Source organism: Tachypleus tridentatus, chromosome 13 (assembly GCF_004210375.1).
Source record: "Tachypleus tridentatus isolate NWPU-2018 chromosome 13, ASM421037v1, whole genome shotgun sequence".
Lineage (NCBI taxonomy): Eukaryota > Metazoa > Arthropoda > Merostomata > Xiphosura > Limulidae > Tachypleus > Tachypleus tridentatus.
In genome coordinates, this window is record NC_134837.1 from 33,677,384 (window position 1) to 33,697,853 (window position 20,470).

At 29.5% G+C, this 20,470-nt stretch overlaps 1 protein-coding gene across 1 annotated transcript in view; it reads left to right on the forward strand.

Annotated features, from left to right (window-relative positions):
• LOC143237167 (lon protease homolog, mitochondrial-like) overlaps positions 1-20,470 on the forward strand; it is a 57,396-nt gene that overhangs the window by 22,084 nt on the left and 14,842 nt on the right. The window contains exons 6-13 of the mRNA XM_076476131.1: positions 5,371-5,503; positions 9,486-9,544; positions 11,037-11,120; positions 11,694-11,825; positions 14,687-14,775; positions 17,064-17,202; positions 17,849-17,971; positions 18,716-18,771. Of these exons, the coding sequence (XP_076332246.1) occupies positions 5,371-5,503; positions 9,486-9,544; positions 11,037-11,120; positions 11,694-11,825; positions 14,687-14,775; positions 17,064-17,202; positions 17,849-17,971; positions 18,716-18,771 (815 nt within the window). The remainder of the gene's footprint in view (positions 1-5,370; positions 5,504-9,485; positions 9,545-11,036; positions 11,121-11,693; positions 11,826-14,686; positions 14,776-17,063; positions 17,203-17,848; positions 17,972-18,715; positions 18,772-20,470) is intronic.

Sequence of the window (20,470 nt, forward strand, 5' to 3'; positions counted from 1 at the left end):
CAGCCATTCCACAGGATGTGATTCATCAGCTGTTATTGATGCTCACGGGGCATGGCTACTCGTTATTGACGTTGAGTGACGTTAAACGTCAACTAGTGAGCGTGGACTTCGCCTTTGCAGACTTTGGATGTTCAGCAGTGAATGTGCAAAGTTTCACACATATCATACAGAACTACTCGGAATAAACTTGTTAACAATATGTCTCAAATTTTGCCTTTTGCATTTCTTTTTTTGAAGAGTATACATCTTCACAAAATTTGCCAGACTATCAATTAACATTACAAGTTTTTCACATACAGAAATCGTATTTTTTAGTAAAGTATTTTTAATAAACTAAAAGTTTTGTCCATGAATACATTGAGTATTTGTTTTGAATAGTCCATGTGCAAAGTAATTTTCACATTAAGATTAGAAATACTTTTCTTTATGTCAAAAATCTGGTGTTTTTTTTACAAATCCTAAAACCTAAATGCATTTCAAATGTTTTTATTTCAGTAAAACTTTATAGTTTATCTGTTATTTGCTCTACTGTAACTCAGAATCAGTTGGTCAATTTGACCAGCTTCATAACCACCAAAAAAAAAATTGAAATAAGTCTAAATTATCCTTTTTTGTGTTACTGGAATTACTTCAAATTGTAACATGAAACTACATTCATTGATCCTAAGTCGCTTTAAGCTTGTAACAGAGTAAATCTATCAATTAAATTTTCTTGTTTTATTTTCTTTTGAACCTTGTCTAATTACTATCCATGCTGTTATAAGTTGTGAAACACTGGGGGCACATGCAGCTGTCATTACACTATCAAATTGCATTACCCACAAGCTACTTCAAGATTTTCATGTGCTTCATGAAACATTTTTAGTATATTATTATTTATTTTACTTAATTTAATCTTAATTAACCTAAAGGATCCCTATTTTTACATTTTAGTTGCTTTTATAATGATAAGTAAAGAACAAATATGAAAAAATGAGAAATAAACTTCTTACCTGGGTCTTCTTTTCTTATGCTGTCAACTTTCAATGTCGTTAAATAATGTATCAAAGAACATAAACAAATAACATGAAAAAGTAGACAATTTCCCCTAACTCTCAAATTTTTCTAGCCTTCTAACAATGCAACAAATTTTATTATATATTCATCCAAGCTGGTTGTTAAGTGTCTCACTGGAAGGTTGCTTGTACTCTGAGTGAACTTGAATATTATCTTTTCAAAACACGATGTTATGTGACATGTCATTTAATAGATGAAAACATTGACTTTCTATCAGTTAAATGTAATATATAATTAAATGTAAGAGAGAACTATTAACATATCCTGAAAGAGAGGCATGACAGGTGGATGTGGCAGGGAGGGTCTGATTTTTTATTGATAGCTCTGTAACCAAACAAAATTGAAGGCTGTAAAAATTATGGTTTGTTTGAGCAATGAGTATTCAATGGTGAGTAATTTATGTTTAATTTCTAACTTTTTCAAGGGATGGTGAAAAAATACATAAGATGCCAAGAGAAAATGTGTGCCATACTAGGGAAAATTCACAATTTTTAAAAATTTTCTCTTCTGAATTAGAAACTTAAAACATATCTACTTTTAAAATAAAGATTATTAGATAAGAGTTTATGTTACATTATACCAATTTGTATAACAAACAAAAAATAGTTTAATAAAATATTGAATGTAAGATGGAAACATTCTGTCATTTATAGAAAGGATAACTGGAAAAAAGGATTAAAGAAAATTATGATTGGAAAGAAAAAGACAGAAAGTAGTTTTCAGTAAATACACCATATGTTTTGTAATGATGTTAGAAATAAAAGACTAATTCATCCTTCTTAACCTAGAGCTATTTTTGCCTGCACCACCTAAATAGTATAGCTCATTACATCTTCCAGTTTGATTATTCTGCTAAAATGTATTTTACAGTATTTTGTTCAAGAGAATCTATTGAATCCAAATGGTTATATGCCATTTTCTTGCCTGATTTTGGCATTTTTTGGTCACCATCTTGAAAATGAATGAAAAACAGGCATAATTCCCTTCATTTTGGCTTGTAAACTTTTTTAATCTGTTCATAGATTTTTGAGGATTAAAGCCTCAAAGTATTATGTTTTGAAATCGATATTATTGTCATTTTGAAGCTTTCCAAGGAGCTCTTAGGCCATAGTTTAATGTAATGTATTTTAAAACCTTATAATTTCACCAAAAATCTTTTGACAGCTTGTCCACCAACTTTTTGCAGCAACAAATTATTGACTTTATTGATGAATTTAAACTCAGCATGATTTTACCAAACTAAAATCAGGATCCTCTACAGAAATGGTATCTTTCTACAGCCTTTAACCCCCACCAACTTTAACTATTTATGCAGTCTGTATAGCTCTGTTCCAACAATCACATGCACTACCCGTCATAGTTCAAGTAATATGTTTTTCTATATTTCTCTGAGACATTTATCCTAGAATTGCACCAGGAGAAATTTAACATTCAATTAAGACAAAGTACAGAACCGGTCTCCACATCTTCAACAGAATTTGTGGAATATCCACAGGAGTACCAACACAGTTCATTAAAATCATCATGTCATCCAAAAACACTGTGAAGAACATTCTCACCAACAGAGTCCTATACCACCTTTTTTATTTAAAAGCAATAAAACCCCATCTAAAATTATTTGTTTTCTGTAGACATCTACTTTGCAGAAAAATCTATCCAGCATTTCCAAGTTATAGTTGTGACCAATCAGATCTTCTCCAGTTTTCTTAAAGATGTCTATGACCTTGTTTTTGGGCTCAAAACTTGGATATGACATTATATGTTTCTTATTAGAAATATTGAAGAACCTTTCCTGTGAGCTCAAGAGAAAGCATGATGTCAAAATATTTTTCAGCTTTACTTGATGCCAGTTGTCTATCATTTCTCAACTTTATTTAACTGATTGTGAGTTTTCTTATTGGCTGTGATGAAGGGAATACCTGGATATGGTTGTTTGGGAAGAGATCCATCAGAAGAATGAAAGGGTTACATCAGTGTCACAATCTTTCCCACCTGAACTGCATTAGCCGTACAAAGCAGGATCAGCATATCTACTTTCTTATACGTGTTCTCAGTAATATCAGGATAGAACAGGTTTGATATGTTAGTGTTTGTTTATGTTTTGCAGCTAACAGTTAAATTCTTGTCACTACTTGAAGACTTATGAAGCAGAACTTTTCCGTGGTATTTATTGAGTTGAGCTTTTGTATCAATGTGGAAGGATGAAGTTTAATGTTCATCAAATAACAACACCAACTGCTCTTTTGCTTCATAGGTGTGTGCTTTGAGAGACTTCACCATACATGTCAAAGGTTGCTATGCCTTCTTGTTATCCCAGTAATTTCTTTAATGCATTGAATGAAAGCTTTTACAACATCATTTCATGTTGCTATCTCCAGCCTCTTTTCATGGCTTGAATAATGTCATTGTATCACTGATTCATAGTTTGTCCCAGTTCAAAGCCAACAGAAAATTTTGTTCAACTTTTTCCAATCTTCCAGGCTAATACTTTTCAATCACATTTTAAAAGAGCTCCCTTCTGCTGGTGTAAGAAGAGGCCATTAAAGAAGAAAAACAATCTGTCTTGAGCTGATTGAAAACTCATACTTTTCAATTGTTTCTATGTGAATAACTGTAAATTTAGAGCATGCTTTCTGGACCATAAATCTTCTTCTCAGGGATTTTGCATATGGTCTTCTTTTCCCATGTCTTTGAACACCTTCAGGTTTATCTTTTCAGTTAGATCTGACATTGTCCTTTCTACCATGTCAGCGACCACTAAAAATTCAACCTGATCCTTATCATTGCAGAAAAGAGTGGCATTCTTTGTTCTTTGGGAACTGCTGTTCATGAAACAATGTTTACAAACCCTGTCTTTAAAATAAAGGAATTTATTCTTTTTTAAAGTACAAACTTTCAATTTGTAGCTTCATCATCTCTTGACTGGTTTGACATATAATATACAGTTTTGATCTTGGGAAAATCCTTTCAATTGATGTATTTGACCTTGCCCAAGGTCTCATAGATTAATTTACTCTAATTGTTCCTAAAATAATTTCAATTTGAATATAGGCTGATCCTGATGAGTAATAAAACCAACTCTAATATGCACAAGCCATGTACTTGGTATAGCCCGAACACAAAATTATAACTAATAAAAAGGAAAATAATCTCACCAATTCATTTATTTTAGTCCTATCTAAAAGAATTTCAGCTGCTGTGGCTCTTGAGGATGCTCTTATGTTTTATGACAATTATGATAGATGCTTGTAGTGTCGTAGTTGTCGTGAAACTCAGTGGCAAAGTGGATGGGCTTGTGAGTTATCAAGAAGAGCCTATTCATTGCTGCTTTGTTTTGAGTAAGGGTCAGTGACTTTAATTGATTTGATTTCTTGCTCCAGAGTTTGATCAACAGAGAGAATAGTGAATTGGTTTCCTGACTTTGTGATAACTAAATATCAATTATTTTTCTTTACAGACAATCCTTCACTGGACAAAATTAATATCATTTCAGATCAGCCATACTGCTTAATTCTAGTCCTTTATTAATACATTATTTCCTTCTGAGATTCTTTACTTAAAGCAGAACTGAATAATTAAATGGGCAACACTTCAAAGTACTACTAGCTGTTGCAAATGATATTCATCATCCTCTCTGTGTTTAGTAATAAACAGGTAAATTGTTTTTAATGTGAAAAACTGTGACATCTGCAAGTCTAGGAAACAACTATCTTAAAAATAGCACTTATTTGTTTTACAAATATAATATTTGGAATTTTAACACTCAAAACTTATGAATAGATGTAGAACATCACTTTATATGTCAAAATATGTGGAATATTTTAAGTATTTTGCAAGAAATGATAAAAGCTGATAAATAAAAAACCTTCAGATCACTAACTTTTGATACAAAAAGTCATTGAGTTTGTATTTTTTTTAAACAATTGATATGAAATCTTTAATGGAAAAGTAAAAAGAATATGGAAATTTATTCTTGTGTGATTTTTATCACAACTATTTCACAAAATAAGAAGAATCTGGATGTTTAGTTTTGTATCAACCCAATTTTTATTTTCTAATTACTAAATTATAAGGCTACCACAGATGCATTTTATTGAACAATTATTTGTTTTTTGTGCTTAAAGCTTTATAGGTGTTGAAATATTAACATTTACAAATCACACATTAATTCTTAACATAGAGTTCTTTATAGCTGATATCTGTTGAAACAAAACTGTGTGAAAGCTGTAGCATATTTGTGTATTTATTTCTTTTTACAATACTGCTTATAATAGAATTTAATTTGTTTATGCTCTGTGTTTTTCATAATTTCAGGCTTTAACCCAAGAAATAGTTAAAACCATTAGAGATATAATTGCATTGAATTCTCTGTATCGAGAGTCCATTCAACAGATGATACAAGCAGGGCAACGTGTTGTAGACAATCCTGTGTACTTGTCTGATCTAGGTAGGTATTAAAAATACAAATGATCTTGTTTCCTTAGTCCAGTAGATTTTATGTACAAGCCTTTCCAGGTTTTACTAAGCACAACATATTTTATGTGTAACAATAAATAATACACTTTATAATTTTCTTTATTAACAAAAAAACTTTTAAGGAAACTTAGAGGATGCAAAAATGCATTATATAATTTATATTTTTTTTATAAATAAATAATGTATTAATAAATTGTGCTCAGTTGACTTCTTATTTGCTTACTTTCATGTTATGATTGAAAAAAAAACTATACTCTGTCCCAAAATTCACAAATGTTATTTGCATGATCTCCAAAACCTCCTAAATCCATTTCAAATGTTTGATTTAAGTAATAATTTATATTTTATGTTATTTTCTGTACTCTAACTATGAGGGGGTCTGTCACTTGACCAACCTTGTAACCATCATAAACATATTAGAAAATATATATAAATTGTTTTTTTTATGCTGGAACAACTACGTATTATAACACGAAAATAGAAATGTTTAGTCTAAGTAGCTTAAGTCTTATAATGCTATGTATGTGTATTTATTCATTTTTTGTTATATTGACCTTCCAGTTATGCCTAGCTAACATTACAGTACTTGGATTGACACATTGCATGTGCACTTATGTTACATATCCAATAATATAAAACTGACCTTTAGCCTTCCCTGTGTTTTAGTAGACTAGTATTTTGTAATATATAGTCACATTTCATTTATTATACATTATATATGTATATAGATTATTACTATGTAGAAATAAATTATTAAAATTGTTTTTCCTAAAATATAGAATAAATATAGAGATAAAGAAGTAAAGTAAACAGTTATCTCTTCTAGCTACAACCTTTGAACTCATTTGCTGCTGGACATATGTTACTAAGCCTTTTAAAATTTCACACATGGAGGATTTCAAACAAAATTTGTTTAGGCTTTAAATATACAGTTGAATAACCAAAAAAATCATAAATATCTATACTGATACCATATAATTCCACTATAATTTATTAGGCTTAGTAACTAAGATGGATTTAGGTCTAAAAAAATATGAAACTTCAAGCAGACTAAAGACACAACCTACCTTCTTAAAATCTTGATTCAAAAGAACGTGGTAGTCTTTTCACAGATTAAAATGGCTGAGAAAACCACTAGGGGACGTTCTAAACTGTTGATTGGTTATTCACATTATACATTGAAGTAACTGTATATAAGGGGCTATTGTTAAAAATGGAAAAAAGTGAATGGACCACTATGTTTGATTCAGTACATAAGCCATATATTAGCAAAATAAAAAGTTATAACATTCTTATTTTACATTATAGCTTGTTAAGATTAATAATTTGAGTTCTAATTTGTACAAAACTATGGATTTGTTATTTTGACATCACAAACATCTACTTTTAAACAATGCTGCATTCAACATTCCAAGTGACTCACTAATATCAGTATTTAGGTGTGTTCTTTTAATATTTACTTTTAAATTAAGAAATTAACTAATATGTATAATATTGAAGTTTGAATTATAATCTACAGTTTGATTACAGATTTATTGACATAAGTTCATAAAAATAGTAGTTTAATAAGACTTTGAATGCAAGTCAACAAACAAAATGACATGGCCTTTGACCCCTGACTCATAGTGAAAGGATTAAAGCCTACTATTACCATTATATTTCATTCCAAAAATAAAAACCATTTTGTGAAATTCTTTGAAATTTGACAGAAGCATTCCTAAAAATGTTTAGTTTCAGAAAAAAATATAATATTTAATTTTTACGTATATTTCCTATTAAAATAAAAATTCATTATTTCGTGTTGTTATATGTACACAAACTCTAAATAATTCACCTCAAAGATTATTTTTTATATGAAGTATAAAAATACTATTTTTAATCGTAAGGTTTTCACATTTTGTTTGCTTAATCTCTAGAACTTCATAAAAGGATGTCAAAAGTTTTTTTTAAATTAAGGTAAATATTTGTATTGTATTTTCCATTTTAATTTACCATATCATAATATATAATGCAATGAAATGTTTAAAATTAATAAATGGAAATATGTACATACCTAGAATATTCATATTTTTCTTGTATATGTAATTTTGTACCGTTTTGTCTTTTATTTTTCGTTTTCCTTTCAAATTATTCATCTTTTCTTGTTTATGCTCATATGTCAACTGATGCCATTAGGGTTTGTGAAATTATTTTGATAAGACTCCCCACAGAGATGCCTTGCCTAAACAAAATGGCACTTATACATTTTGTTTATTACCTGTCAAAATCCAGGCAACAAGTTAAGCTTAGAAAAATCATTAAACTGTTTAGATATGATTTTTAAGACATACAAGATACATAATTAACTAAATTTTAAAAATAAGACCTAATTAGAAATTAACTGTCTCTAATTATAGCATATTTGGGCAAGAAGCTACTTGAAGTGTTAAATTCAGTCAAGCAGGCAGTAAAACTCACAGCAATTACATGTAGACCATGAGTAAAACTGCATGCCCTATTCAAATTAACTGTTGGTGGTATACAGTGTAAACTGAACTCTTTCTATCAACTATATATACTTATATCAACTAATCACAGGTATGTTGTAGAATGCAAGGCAAAGTACAGAATTTGAGCATTGCAACCATCAAGGGTTCGAAAATGTATATCTAATTCCCAGAGAATGCAGCTGCAGACTTTTTGTCTCATGTATCAGTAGCTCAGTTGCATGTACATTAGCATCTACATACTCAAGTACATTGTCAGCTTATGTAGCTAAAAGTGAAATGCTGTTAAAGTTGAGAATTTTCTTAGCATGTTGATCATGTGACACAAAAACTGCATTTTAAGTATGTTTTTTAAATGTTTTCTTTGAAACAGAAAATAAAACTTAGATGACTTAGAAATTACAGTTATAATATACATTATAACATTAATTTCATTTATATATATTTATATTAAAATGGTTTGATTATATTTTGAATGTAATACAGTACCATATACAGAAAGAAATTTAAAAATGGTGCTGGGTGCCATTAGCTTCATGGTAACAGACATTTAAGTTCTCAAAGTAACATAAAATCACTATTGTGAAATACCACTTTCAAATGGATTTTTGTTCAGCTTTTGTCTTTGACAGTTTTTGTCAAAAATACAGAAAAGTTGCTTTGATGCTTAAGATAATTTCAGGCCTTGGTATATTTCTTTTCAAAGGGTCAAACAGTTTTTGACTAAAAAAATGTCTTAGATGTTAAATATTGCTTTCTGTTTTATTGCACAAAATGTCCTGATTGTAATATATCAGTATTATGTAACACGTAATGCCAAACTGCATAAGATGTAGATTTTGGTACAACCTGAATATTTGTAATCACCATTTGCCTTGAAGGACTTTTTTTTTCAATCCTTAAATTCCATATGGTAATTAAAAGTGAGTTATCCTGGAGTTATGTTGTAAATGCCATTTGTCAACAAAATATCATTTTGTGATTAAGGCTAAAGTAGTTATTGTTTACATATATTAATCATAGTTATCACAATTGTAAACACAGTGTTATTATCAGGTAATAACGTATTCTTTCTAAGTTTCTCATACTGACAGCTAATACTAAACATGCTCAAAATTTGAAAGAAAATGATGTTATATAGTGCTAGGTTTCAGATGATAATATCATAGGTTAATACTAATATTGTGTATTTTTTGTAATGATTTCTTTCCCTAATTAAGAAGGTATGCTATACTACTCATTACTAATGTTTGGTACATAGAAAATACTGTGTATTTTTATATTATAAAATAAATTATAGTGAGGATATTAATATACATATTTTCTAATGTTTAAATAATCTCTGCATATAAATGATGTTAGCACTGAAATAATCTAAGGTTCTAAGTATTATAAGATTATTAATTTTCAATTTTACATATATAAGAACTTGGTAATTTTGTGTTTATTAAATGTTGTGTGATGTAGGTGCAGCTTTAACAGGAGCTGAACCTCAAGAATTGCAACAAGTTTTAGAAGAAACAAATGTAAGAAGTTACATGTCTGCCAGTTCTTTTAAATGATGAGTAAAGTTTTTTCATATACAATAAATAATTTTGTGTTAATAAAAATAATAAATGAAATTCTGATATGTGATTATTTAAATAACATTTATAAAACTTACAACTCACCAGCTTAATCTGGTTCATACAGAAAACAGTTAATGACATAAATCAGTGTAGACCACCACTATGTCTGTCATATCCCAACCAGTCTGATGAGCCCTGGTACTGATGAAAAGGCTTCATCAGTGCTGAATGTAACAGGTATAGTGTGGTTAACCTATGATTATTTTTCATTGTTGAATTAGCTTGTCAGTTTTAAGTATACATTGGTTGCATTAAATAGTTGAAACATTTTTCAGGGAAAAATGGGAACTGTTAATTTTTTGTTTTCACAGTTAATTCAGGACCATCTTGTTACATTTAGTGATTGGTAATTTTTTAATATTTCCTTACACAATAACATTGTATCTGTTTCTCTATATTCCCATGAAAGCTTTAAGTACAGATTTTCTTCAGTAACTTGTAATGTATATGACTTTCACCTGTAGTTACTCAAAAATCCAGTGCAATTTATTACTTAACTAATCTGTTTATCTGTACTCTTATATTTCATTAAAGTACTTTTTATGAAAACAACCTCTTGGGTGTAGATTGACCCAGAAGTAGAGCTCAGAACTTCAGATTCAGCAAGCTGGGTTGAAATTCACGCAATAAAATAATTCTTGCTCTTTGAACTATGGGTGCAAAATGAAAGGCAATTTCTTAGTGTCAAGAAGGTGCTTTGTACTGTCTGCCTTCCATCTATTTGTCAGTTAAAATGTAGAAATTGTGGTAGATATCCTTAGTAGTTTTACCATACATACAAAAACACTAAACAAGCAGACAACCTCACACACATTAAAACAATTAATTATGCAATATAAAAATTGTACTAAAAATATAATAGGAATATGGTAAAAGTTCATCTAGTTGAATCACTTTCTAGTTTTTGAAAAATATTCTTTTATGACTTATAAGACAATAATATGATACAAAGTGCTTTGTGTGTATATAAGGAAAAACATTATGCTAACTTTGAATCTTCCTAGTAAATGCTCTCTGATGTTCCATTTCTGAGCAATTTTGTCTTTTTAAAAAATAGGATAATTTTGTTTGTCCATTTGTAAAAATTATATCCACTTGTAATTTAAATTGTCTGTAGCTTTGAAGCTGTTCATTATGAAAATCTTTTAAGCTAAAAAAACACAGTGCTTACTGATAAGCAGTCCTCCGCTGGTTCAGCAATAAGTCTACAGATTTACAATGCCAGAATCGGGCTCAGTTCCCTTCGGTGGTCTCAGCAGATAGGCTGATGTGACTTTGCTATTAGAAAAAAAGCACACACACACACTGATAAGCATGTGATAAAATCAATGTAATTAACTTTATCTGCATATGAAAATTTGTAGAATGAATTAAGTTTTCTTTTTCTCAGGTTCCAAAACGTCTTCTTCTAGCTCTGTCTATGTTGAAGAAAGAATATGAATTGAGTAAACTTCAGCAGAAAATTGGAAAAGAGGTACAGTGTTTATATTGTAAGAGATTCTAAGACATGTGACACTTATGCTCAAAATTTTTCATGCCTATTTAAAAGCATTCTAAGTTTCTTTTAAAAAAAAATTAAAATAATCTTTGATTGTTGTCAGTGGCTGTTTTTTGTTTTCCTTCTTGACCAATGGTACATTTCCTAAGAACAAGCCAAGTGATAAACTAGTTTGAGCAAGTAACCTATTAGAACAGTGTTTTCTCTAATTTATGAATCATACAAAAAATGTTTATTTTATGATATTTGTTGCTTTTCAAAACCTTTGCAAAATACTGTTGAATTACATTCTTCATTTGTTATATAACACTTGATGTTTGAATTTTATAAAAAGTTCATTTAGATTTTTAAAATATGTTTGATGTCTGGTTATTATTACTGTGGTTTATGGTGGCGATGTTTTTGTTGGCTGTTGGATATTGTATTAAACATTTAACAAAAAACAAATATATAATACTTCTACAAACTGAATATGTTAAGAAAAAGAACATTAAGTAATTATTTTATTAATTATTAACTTCACGAGATCTCATACTAAATGTTCACCAGGTGGAAGAGAAGGTGAAAGCACAACACAGAAAGTACATGTTGCATGAACAACTGAAGGCTATCAAGAAGGAATTGGGGCTTGAGAAAGATGATAAAGATGCTATTGCAGACAAATTTAGACAGAAACTGAAAGTAAGTTTTCATATTATAAAAAAATTAAAATTAATGAGGAAGTTAAAAAAAATGTGGATACTTAGCTAAGATAATGTGTTGAGATGATAGGATAAATAAAAAGTCTGATGAAAAAATATGGTTTTTGTAAAGGATGATAATTACTATACTCCATTAATTTTCAATGTGATATGTGAGAAATTAGATTGGATAAAAAGTGAAGAGTTCAAGAGAAAAAGGAAGGAAATAATTCATTGCACATGAATACTATAAAATGCTGCAAGTAATTTAATATGAAAATATGTAGGCAGATAGACTATGAGTTATTAAAACTTGGCAGTGAAATAACATATTTTTAAAAACAGGTGATAAAGTAAGGTTTGCTGTTAGGTTATGTGATAAGATTTGATAAAAGTACAGTCTGATTAGTTGAAATGAAAAATTTATTTCTCTGTTATTGTAATTTTTGGATGTTTCATTTTTTCTACATAAACATAACTGTGAAAGTAGTTAATGCTTACATATTTTTGTGTGTGTTATTATACAATAAAATTCATTCACCCCTCCCTAAAATATTTGTGTGTGGATGTTCACAAGTGTATAAGGCATGATCAGTGATGACGAGAAACCCACTTGTTGAGAAATTTATATGCAAAAACGGCTCGTTTGGGCTGAGAAAACACTTTACATAGAAGAGCGAACAACGTTTCGACCTTCTTCGGTCATCGTCAGGTTCACAAAGAAAGAGGTAACTGACCGGAAGCTTACCACATGTTTGAAAGGGGTTGTGTAACTGAGTGTCGGAATGTAGAGGGCGGTATTAGATGTTTGAATATATAATTTTATTTATTTTATCATATTAATATAGGTATAAAGCGTTCCTTTATATTGGTTTATTTTGGGTTTAAGTTGTTGTATAAGTAAGGCTTCTTTAATTTTTGCGTTTGTTTATGTTTGTTTCTTTATTTAGTATTTGAGTGTTTTCTATGGTTATGTTGTGTTTATTTGACTTGCAGTGTTGAAAGCGATGTGAAGGTGACTTTTATGTTCTTTGAATCTGGTTTCCATTTTTCTACTTGTTTCTCAATATAGAAACACGCCTTTATACCTATATTAATATGATAAAATAAATAAAATTATATATTCAAACATCTAATACCGCCCTCTACATTCCGACACTCAGTTACACAACCCCTTTCAAACATGTGGTAAGCTTCTGGTCAGTTACCTCTTTCTTTGTGAACCTGGCGATGACCGAAGAAGGTCGAAACGTTGTTAAACTCTTCTATGTAAAATATTTTCTCAACCCAAGCGAGCGTTTTGCATATAAATTTCTCAACAAGTGGGTTTCTCGACATCACTGATAAATAATTTGTATTGTTTGTTTTTGAATTTCGCACAAAACTACTCGAGGGCTATCTGTGCTAGCCGTCCCTAGTTTAGCAGTGTAAGACTAGAGGGAAGGCAGCTAGTCATCACCACCCACCGCCAACTCTTGGGCTACTCTTTTACCAACGAATAGTGGGATTGACCGTCACTTTATAACGCGCCCACGGCTGAAAGGGCGAGCATGTTTGGTGCGATCGGGATGCGAACATCTAATACCGCCCTCTACATTCCGACACTCAGTTACACAACCCCTTTCAAACATGTGGTAAGCTTCTGGTCAGTTACCTCTTTCTTTGTGAACCTGACGATGACCGAAGAAGGTCGAAACGTTGTTCGCTCTTCTATGTAAAGTGTTTTCTCAGCCCAAACGAGCCGTTTTTGCATATAAATTTATAAGGCATGATGTTACAAAAGCTGTGAATCTGACTTATGAAAATATAGCTACTTCAGAATTTGCTCTATCAAGAATTGTAATTGGCACTTTTTTATAACTTCTATTTATTAGATATTTATCTACAAAATATTTTGATGTTTAATATTCTAATGATTGAATTATTCATTGCAAACTCTTGTATAATACCATAGAATAAGTGAGGAATTTTTTTCTAGGAAACTGTTGCTTTTTTGTTAAAAAACGTACTTTTTCAACAACAAAAATTTATAATTAAATGCAGTCCATTTGATAAATTTTGTGTTTAAATTAATTCTATTAGACTAAATAGCAACATATATTAGCCATAATAAAAGTCTCATAAATATAACACATATCCTATATTTATGAATCTATGAATGTTTTAAGAATTCACTGAGTTTTGATTTGTTGATAACATAATAAATCAGATGTGATGTAAAAGGTGTTATCCATTAGTCCTAAGTAAAAAAAAAAAAAAATTCCTTTAAACAAGTATTGAAACCAAAAAAAATTATAAAATTATTATACCAATTTCTGTGAATCCTGAGCAAAATCATTTCAATCATGCATACTGTGTATTGGAACTATCAAAACATTATTGGATAATGAGGTAATATTTTATCATAATAAGACTGGTAATAACTGTCTGATGTGACATAAAATATTAAAATATGTAATTTTAATCTTACTTATGAAAAACAGGCTGTTATTTTACAGTAATTTTTCACAATCTGTTACTCATTCCCAGCACATGTGATGGAAGTGATTGAAGAAGAACTAAATAAGCTTGCATTTCTGTTACTCATTAAAATAATTTTTGCATTATGAAAAACAGGCTGTTATTTTACACAGACTTGCATTTATTAAATAACAAAAGAATTTAGTGCATTTGTGTGGCTCATCAAAATCTGTCAATGGCTGTATATGTTGAACATCATTTTCAAGCCCTCAGATGAAGTGAATGTTATATAGGCTTCTAAAAGTTTAAGACAACAAAGGTATCAACATCTGTTAAATATTTCAAAATGTAAAAATAATACTTTCAAGTAGTTCATTATAACTGTGCTTTGTATTTTCTAAGGAATTAACAGTCCCAGCACATGTGATGGAAGTGATTGAAGAAGAACTAAATAAGCTTGCATTTCTGGATAACCATTCTTCAGAATTTAGGTAGTATCGTCATTTAATAAGTCTAATGTTCTTTGTACCTTCTTGTTAGGCCTAATTGCTTTATTACCTAACTTGGTTGCAACAAAGAAACATCATAACGTGCTATAGTTGTAATATTAGTGAATTACATTACTAACTTTATAGAGTATTTCCCAAAAGATAGAATTTTATAAAGAAAGATCTGTTATTATTAGCACAATTTGTATCAGAAGAAAATTATACTTTTTCTTATTACAATTTGCTCGGAATTCCTGATAAAGTAATTTTTTTTTTTCTAATTCCAAAAGTATAATATGTGTATTTTATTTTCATTTGTAAGTTCCTATTACTTTAACCCTGTCAACACAGGTTAAAGGCCATGTTGTTGCTGTTGTTGACTCACATTCCAAATTTTATTAAACTACTAGATTTTGAATTTACTTCAATAATTTTCGTGTCAAATTTTAGATTATGATTCAACTTTTAAATTGTACTCTATTTCATTTCTTAATTTAAAAATCAATATTAAATAAACACACCTAAATATTGACTTTTGTGCATCACATGGTATGTTTGAGGCAACAGTGGTCCTAATTACATGTTTCTAATATTCAAATACAAAGTCTATAATTTCTTATGAATTAGGAACTCAAATTACCAATATTGACAAGCTAAGAATATAAAATAAAATTCTATCTTTTCTATATACTGAGATATTAACACATTACTGACTTAAACACATTGGCACCACCCACCTTTTTCCAGTTTTGGAAATGCTTTCTTGTATACACCTACTTCTGTCTATGATGTGTGAATAATCAATTGAAAACTTAGAATGTCTTTTTCAGTAGCTTTTTCAGCCATTTTTAAATATTCTCATTTGAAAAACTTTCTTTATATGCTTGATTTCAAGTGATAAGACTTTAGTGAGCTTCAAATTTCATATTTGTTTTAGAGTCAATTACATTTTAGTTACTAAACTTGATAAGTTACAGTAGACCTCTATGTTGTTGATATAGTAATTTAATACTTTTAGTTATTTCAATATATGTATAAAACCTAAACAATTACTTTGTTTCACATCCTCCATGTGCAATATATGATGAGGCTAAGCAACTTATAGGCAGACAAAGCACCAGACAAGTATAATAAATAAAGTTCACGACTGGAAGAGATAATTTTTTTAAATTATTTATTTACTTTTCTATGTTTTAAGAAAAGTAACTGAAATTTAAGAACTTATTTGTAAATAGTAATAATGTATATACATATCTAATGTTTTATAACTGAAATGTTACTGTACTTTACAAAATACTAGTCGACTAAAACACAGCCAAGACAGGTCACTTTGTAAAAGCTAGTTTTACATTATTGAATACAATAACAAGTGAACATGTGGCATGTCATTGAAACTTCTATAATATTAGCCAGGCACTACTTAAAGGTTAGTATAATAAATATATATAAATGTATAACTTTATGAGATTTCAGCTAATTAGATTAAACATGTGTTTTGGGTTATAATGCATAATCATTATAGAATGGAAATAGCATAATTTATTTTTATTTTCTAATTTTTATGGTAGTTACAATGTTGGTCAAAATGATCAAACCCATTCAGAGGTTTGATAGTGAAAATAACATAAAATATAAAGTATTTTAACAACACTTGATAATTATCTGGAAGTTATAAACATTTTACATGTAAAATTTGAAAATGTTCTGATGTGTATAAGTATTTTTAAACTTAAAATCACTTTGCATGTTGGACAGTCGGCATTCCAAAAGAAAAAGGCATGACAAAAACATGACATAAAAAAGTCTTAAACTTAATTTTAAAAAAATCTCATATGATGTGTACAAAAGCCTTGTTATGTTTACTGATAATCTACAAAATTTGATGAAGCTATACTTACTAATTTATAAATTATAAAACACAAAATGGTTATGAGGTTGGACCTTGGGACCAAGCCTATACTGAAAATATTTACATAGTTGGAAGATAACTGAAGTATAAGTGTATTTTTTGATGTTCTTTGCTTGATCATATCCACAATAATTATTGCCTCTAACCAAACTATTATTAGAAATAACTTTACAGCTTATTTATTTAGAGAAATGTGAAAGTGAAATTTGTGAAATAAACATAGTAATTGAACTAATTAACATTTATGTTTTTATAGATTTTGAAAAATATCAAAAATGTTTGTAATTACAAATATTTTTAAGCTATATTGGATTTTGTCATCTCAATAACCTGTGCAAGCTGGTAGTTGAAAAGATAAGCATTTATTTTATTTTTTTGTAAGCGTGACTCGTAACTACCTAGACTGGTTGACAAATATGCCATGGGGAAAGAGTAGTGAAGAAAACTTGGACCTTGAAAGAGCTAAGGAAATCCTGGAGGAAGATCATTATGGAATGGAAGATGTGAAAAAACGGATCTTAGTGAGTTAAAAATGGGTTCATTTTTTAACCAATTTTACTTTGTAGTTTGTAAGATTTTCTGAACAGAATTATCAAAAAGTATTAACTTTTGGTCAGAAAGATATAGAGGTAAAATATGTGCAAAAAAAAGCCCTCTCACTTTTATGATTACTTCCAGAGTTTGATTGATATACTGGGTTATTTTATGTTAGTGTATTTGGATTACTAGCAGAGAGTATTAACAAAATGCAAACAACTTTGTTAGTGAAATATTAATTTTGAGTACAAAGTACTCAGACCACAAAAGCAAGCTGTACACACTTTATTTTTAAGTTAAGGCCCAACTTCTATGCTGTTTTGAATAGCTTAGTAATTAGCATACCAGATTCTGGCTTGAAGGTCATTATACAATTGAAATAAACTAACTGTTTTACCTAATGAGGTGTTAAAACTGTGGCATTCAAATTTGCTACTTGTTAAGAATAGCCATAGATTGGTACTACTGACTGGCTGCCCTCTCTTTGGTGAATTGGCTAACTATAACTTTGTAAGTTTTAAATAGTTTTTACCTGTTTTTTTATATTTATGATTTTTAATTTAACATGAAAGTGCTGTGTAATACAGTTAATTTAACAGTTTTAATCACTTTAGATGTAATATACTGTAGGAGTTTATTGCTGTTAGTCACCTAAAGGGAACTACACAAGGGAAAATGTTATGTTTTTATGGACCTCCAGGAGTTGGGAAAACAAGTATTGCTCGGTCAATTGCCCGTGCTCTTAACCGAGAAGTGAGTATAATAATGTAGTTGCATAACTAGTGTGTCTTCTTATTTTTCTTTACACAGTGAGAGAGGAGTAGGTATGAGATTGCACTGCCAATCTTGTAATGAATTTCAACCCAGTTTTAATGTCTGTTCCAAAATTTGAGAAATGTTTCAATTAGTTATCCATGTAAACATTTTTAGTTTTTCTAATTTAACTTCTTCAGGATAATATTTTATGATAAGAAATTAAACATTTAGAAAATTAACTTACTTTTATCATTTATGTCCTTATGAGAAATTTACAGGTCACAAATCTTAAATCTAAAGTTACAATTTAACTGATCTTAAAATTATAGTGATACTTCATTCTATCTGCAGTACAACTTTCAGGATATGTGTTCCAAAATAGATAGAGTAATGCAGACACAAATGTGTATGGTCATGTGGGTGCTATTATATATGAAGGCTTATTAGGACTTGTGAGCATTCAGATTCATTTTTTTTAATGAAATAATATATAGCCAAGAAATCATTCTTTTGTAACATAATGAAAAACACCTGAAAAACTTGATAAGGTAGTAGTGGGTAACTATTAAAAATTTGAAAATTAAGACCTTCCATAAAAACCATGGATCAGAAATAGTCACCCTTTTTTTGAAATTACGATATTAACTTACTTACACATTCCATAATATTTTAAATAAAAATCAGATTTTTGAAGTGTATTAATTTATTATTGTCTAGTAATTCATATGTTTGTGTGTATAGTATTTCAGGTTTAGTGTAGGAGGAATTACTGATGTCTCTGAAATCAAAGGACACAGGTAGGCATTATAATCATTAAAATGTTTTTGTATTTTTTTTATTGTTTTTATATTAAGCAGAACAAACGTTTGAAGTTGCCAGCTGCATATTAGAACTATGAACCATTCATATTTTCTATAAATATTTTTCAGTGGTATATAATCTAAAAATATTCATTGTAAGCAGTATTAAATGTTTGTATTTGTTTTTTGAATTTCGTGCAAAGCTACATGAGAGCTATCTGTGCTAGCCGTCCCTAATTTAGTAATGTAAGACTAGAGGGAAGGTAGTCATCACCACCCACTGCCAACTCTTGGGCTACTCGTTTACCAATAAATAGTTGGATTGACTATCACATTATAATGCCCCCATGGCTGAAAGGGCAAGTATGATTGGTGCAATGGGGAATCGAACCTGCAACCCTCAGATTACAAGTCGAACTCCTCAGCCCACTTGGCCATACCATGCCATATTAAATGTAAAAATGAAGTTACTGTGAAACTGTTTATTCCACATCAAACATAATAATGATAATACCAGTATTATGTCAAGAGATATATAAAACTAGTTCAACTTAACATCTAGAAATTTGTTTTATAATGTAATATGTTAAATAAATAAAATTTGAAGGTGAAAAACAATAACAAATGATATGACTTATCAATTCACAAAACATAAACCTATTGACCACTGTATGCAAATAATATTTAGAAATTGTAATTATTAGTGAATATAGAGTTATAGAATTTCTTTTGGGAATTGCAGAACCAAGGTCTTTATTGTAGAACGTCATATTATGTAGATGTTATATGCAAGCAAGGTTAACTAATTCTTGATATTAATGATTAATTACAGACTCCTAAAGTTTTTTAGTGGATCCAAATCTCAATATACTATCATCTTAATGTTTACATATTCCTAATGATTTGTGAAAATTAAGTTAAAACAGCAGTTCAGCTTTGGGCCATGATATATCTTGATCTGTTTTTAAATTATTCTCACCTGTTGTGGACTCCAAACTCTTTCTTTTTAACATCACTATGATGTTGTTTAAGACTTATCTTTAAATTTATAGTAGTCTGACCAATATTAACTTTAGCACTTGAACACTGAATCTTGTAAGTGCAACATTTATCAGGAAGTCAATGGACCTTTATGTAAAGATAAAGCACATTTCATTTTAAATGGTACTAAATAAACAGTTATAAAAGTTGGTGGTATTTGTAATTGCTCTTGAACTTTAATTTGAATTTTTCATCTTTGATGACAGAAGTACACATTTAGCTATCCAAAACATGTTTGTCTCCTGACATAATACTTATATTAAAATCCTTTTGTAACTTTTGCATAAGTTGGTTATATAAATGTTTAAATTTTACACTAGGTTGCACATTTGTATTGGTCTTGTTAGCCAGAGGCCCCATGTTCAAGTTCTAATCCTGGAGTTTCTTTTTGATTATGAGTTTTTTTGCTTTGGTACTTAATATTAATTCATGTTATAACAGTGTTACTGTTTCATGGTTTCCTTATGAAATTTAATAAATAATTGTAATTCTGTGATATATTTTTTAATTTTATCTTTCTCCTCTGTTTCCTGTGACCTGCATTCTTCCTTACTACATGTCCAATCTTCCCATTCCTATTTGGCTTTTCCTCCTCCTGATATATTCAGGTGCATGCTGTACAATTTGCCGACCAGTTCAGTAACAATATTAGCAT